Here is a 4,474-nt window from a genome sequence, read left to right as displayed (position 1 = left end):
CCAGGGCTCTTTCCCTTGTTCTAAAATGGAGGTAATATTCAGCTTAAGAGAGATTTCAATTCATAAAGTAAAATGGAGTATGACATGCTGTTCCAGAACACATGCCCAGCTCTTTGTTCAGCTAAGAAGAAAGAAAATTATAGTTGGGTCTAGAAATGTATTATAAAAATTAGTCAACTGACTGCCTCCTGAATGCTTAGATTATTTTAAGTATGCAGATATCTAGCTCTCTTCCACGAACTACAGAATCAAAAGCACAAGAGTGAAACCACAGAATGACATATTTTTAAAAATTTGCCATAAGGCTCTCTGACTGCTGATGTTCTACAACCACCACTAATCAAGCATGAATACAGAACATCTGAAGAAACGAGAAGTTATAGAGTCATAAGCCACATTATGAAGGCTTTTCATTCTGAATCCAAACAGCTTCAATCACTCTCTCAAGAACAGAGGAGATTTGAAACTCTCACAAGCATGCTAGGGGCTCATAAAAGACTCAGAAGGGAAAATGCAAAGACATACAGTAGTTACCAACTTCCAGAGAGGAGTTATCCTCACCCAGGGAGAGCAGGTTCCTGTAGGTCTCCAACATCACGTCCCTGTACAAGGCCCTCTGAGCAGGGTCCAGGCATTCCCACTCCTCCTGAGAGAACGTGATGGCCACATCCTTGAAGGTCAACAGTCCCTGAAAGGAAAACATATTTTACCAAGTGGACAAGGAGAGATTTCTGAGTTTGACACAAAATTACAGAAGCAGCTCTGGCTAGAGCAAATGTTCTGACTGATCCATAAGATAATTTTAAGAAAGTTACATTTCTCGATTTTTTTTCAACTGAGGTGAAATTCATGTAACATAAGGTTCGCTATTTTAAGGTATCACTCAGAGGCATTTAGTACATTCACAATGTTGCACAAACACCACCTGTTTAGTTCAAAAACATTTTTATCACTGCTAAAGGAAATTTACCCATTAAGCAATCGCTTCCCATTCTCCTTTGCCCCCATCCCTGTACACCACTAATTACACATTTACCTATTTGTGATATTTCCATATAAATGGAATGGTATGAAATGAGCTTTTCTGTGTGGTTTCTTTCACTTAGAATGGTGTTTTTGGTTCATCCATGATGTAGTATCTATCAGTACTACATTCCTTTTTTAGGGCTGAATAATATTTAATTCTATGACTACACCACATTTTACTTATTCACTCATCCCTTGATGGCCATTTAGCTTGTTACCACTTCTTGCCTAGTGTTAATAGTGCTGCTGGAACTTTCATGCACAAATATGTGTGTGAATACCTGTTTTCAATTTTTTTTTGGTATATACCTAGAGAGGAATTAGAATCACGTTGTTTAAACTTTTTAAGATCTGCCACACTGTTTTCCACAGCAGTACATTTTACCAGCAATGTGTCAGGATTCTCATTTCTCCACATTTTTACCAATACTTCCTATTTTGCATTTTATTATACTCATCCTAGTGGGTGTGAAATGATATCTCTTTTTTTAAAATTTATTATTTTTGGCTGTGTCAGGTCTCAGTTGCGGCATGCAGGATCTTTTGTGGCCATGCGTAGGCTTCTCTCTAGCTGTGGTGTGCGGGCTCAGTAGTTGCGGCATGCAGTCTTAGTTGCCCAGAGGCATGTGGGATCTTAGTTCCCCAACCAGGGATGGGACCCGTGTCCGCTGCATTGGAAGGCAGATTCTTAACCACTGGACCACCAGGGAAGTCCCAAATGATGTCTCATTGTGGTTTTAATTTTGCATTTTCCTAATGACTAATTTCGTTGAACTTCTTTTCATGTGCTTCTTGGCTGTTTCTATATCTTCTATTCTTGAATTTTAGGATCAGAGAAATAACTACTAGAAGTCTTTTGACCAACTTATAATTGGGTTCTTTGTATTTTTGTTGCTGATGTGTAGGCGTTCATATACTCTATAGAGAGTAGACCCTTACCAGATATGTGATTTGCAAATATTTCCTCCCATTTGGTAGATTATGTTTTCACTTACATGACAGTGTCATTCAGTGCACAACCATTATTAATTCTGTTGAAGACAAATTTATGTATTTTGTCTTTCTGTTTTTTGCTTTTGGTGTCACATCAAAAAAATCCACTGCCAAGCCCAAGGTCATGAAGATTTACCCCTATGCATTCATCTAAGGGTTTTATAGTTTTAGCTCTTATATTTAGTTTTTGATTCATTTTGAATTATTTATATGGAGAAAGGCAGAGGTTCAATTTCATTCTCTTTCACATGGATATCCAGTTGTCCCAGCACCACTTAAAGAGACTATTCTTTTTCCATTGTATATGCTTGGCACCCTGGCAAAAAAAGGAATTGACCATAGATGTATGGGTTTATTTGTGGACTCTCATTCTATTGGTTTGATCTGTATTTCTATCCTCATGCTAGAACCCCAGTCTTGATTACTCTAGGTTTGTATTAAGGTTTGATGTTGGGAACAGTAAGTCCTCCAACTTTGTTGTCTTTTTTCACATTTATTTTGGTTATCTGGGGTCTGTTCAAATTTATTATGAATTTTATTTTAATTTATTTATTTGATTTATTTATTTTTGGCAGTGTTAGGTCTTTGTTGTTGCATGCGGGCTTTCTCTAGTTGCGGAAAGTGGGGGCTACTCTTCGTTGCGGTGGCTTCTGTTGTTGTATAGCACGGGCTCTAGGTGCGTAGGCTTCAGTAGTTGTGGCTCATGGACTCTAGAGCGCAGGATCAGTAGTTGTGGCTCATGGGCTTAGTTGCTCCTCAGCATGTAGGATCTTCCTGGACCAGGGCTCGAACCCGTGACCCCTGCATTAGCAGGTGGATTCTTAACCACTGCGCCACCAGGGAAGTCCCCAATATGAATTTTAGGATCAACTTTTCCATTTGTGCAATAGAGACTGCTGGGATTTGATGAGGATTGCATTGAATCTTCATAACACTTCAGAGAGTATCGCCATCTTAACAACTCTAAGTCTTCCAATCCATGAACAGAGGATATCTTTACATTTATTTAAGTTTTTTTTTCATTTATTTCAGCAATACTTGTAGTATTCATTATATAAATCTTCCATTTCCTTGGTTAAATTCTTATTCTTTTTGATGCTGTTGTAAATGGAATTGTTTTACTTTGAATTTGTTGATTGCTAGGTACAGAAACACAACTGATATTGAGTACTGATACTGTATTCTGTAACTTCAGTAAATTTGCTTATAGCGCTAGTAGTTTTTTGAGGATTCTTTAGGTCTTTCTAAATATGACATCATGTGTCCTGTAAATATAGTTTGACTTGTTTTCCAATTTTGATACCTTTTATTTCTTTTCTTTCTAATTTGTGTGGCTACAACTTCCAGTACAATACCAAAGTATAGTTGCAAAATGGGGCTCGTTGTCTTCTGCCTAACATTGTAAGAAAGTTTTCAGTCTTCTACCAGTGAGTATGATGTTAGCTGTGGGATTTTTTTTTTTTTGCGGTACACGGGCCTCTCACTGTTGTGGCCTCTCCCGTTGCGGAGCACAGGCTGTGGACGCGCAGGCCCAGCGGCCATGGCTCACGGGCCCAGCCGCTCCGCGGCATGTGGGATCTTCCCGGACCGGGGCACGAACCCGTGTCCCCTGCATCGGCAGGCAGAGTCTCAACCACTGCGCCACCAGGGAAGCTCCGCTGTGGGATTTTAATAAACATGCCTTTTCAGATGAAGGATATCCCTTCCATTATTAATTTTGAGTGCACTCTGTTTTTGTTACATGGAGTGTCCTGTACATGTCTGTTACGTCTCGTTGGTTTACAGAGTTGCTCGGTCCTTTATTTCCTTATTGGTCTTCCGTCTGGTTGCTCTACTTATTATAAGGGGAGTACTGAAGTCTCCAACTATTATAGTCGAACTGTCCATCTCTCTTCAATTTTTGCTTCAAAATATTTGGGGTTTAGTTGTTATGTGCATATTATTTATGGTTGTTTCATCATATTGATGGATCAATCCTTTTATTGATATATAATGTCCTTAAAAATTGCTGGTAACAATTTTATGACTTAAAGTCTATTAGTCTGATATTATAATAGCTAGGATTGATTACTATTTCCATGGAACATCTTTCTCTATCCTTTCACTTTCAACCTATTTGAGTATCTTAAAGTGAGCATTTTGTAGAAAGATACAGTGGAATCATTTTTTTAAATTCCTGCAATTGTTGCCTTTTAATGCAGAATTTAATCTTTTTTCATTTAAAGTAACTCTAAACAAGGGACGAATTGCTTCTGCCATTTAGCTATTTGCTTTCTATATGTCCAATATCTTCTTTGTTTTGTAATTCCTCCCTTGCTTCCTTCTTTGTGTCTTTGTGTGCATAACATTTGGATTCCCTTTGTATTTACTTTTCTGAATATTTTTAAATTATTTTCTTAGTGGTTACCCTGGAAATTACAGTTTATTAGTTTATATTAAACTAATATCTGAGTTC

The 4,474-nt window shown here is 38.0% G+C and overlaps 1 protein-coding gene across 1 annotated transcript in view; it reads right to left on the bottom strand.

Moving 5' to 3' along the window:
• The window catches only part of LOC103089364 (zinc finger protein 665-like), a 32,504-nt gene extending 31,060 nt beyond the window's left edge, over nucleotides 1-1,444 (bottom strand). The window contains 2 exon segments of the mRNA XM_082931142.1: nucleotides 535-688; nucleotides 1,412-1,444. Of these exon segments, the coding sequence (XP_082787268.1) occupies nucleotides 535-688; nucleotides 1,412-1,444 (187 nt within the window).
• Between the last annotated feature and the right edge of the window lie 3,030 nt (nucleotides 1,445-4,474).

Source organism: Lipotes vexillifer, unplaced genomic scaffold, assembly GCF_000442215.2.
Source record: "Lipotes vexillifer unplaced genomic scaffold, Lipotes_vexillifer_v1.1 scaffold553, whole genome shotgun sequence".
Classification (NCBI taxonomy): Eukaryota; Metazoa; Chordata; class Mammalia; order Artiodactyla; family Lipotidae; genus Lipotes; species Lipotes vexillifer.
This window is presented reverse-complemented; position numbering and strand designations above follow the sequence as displayed.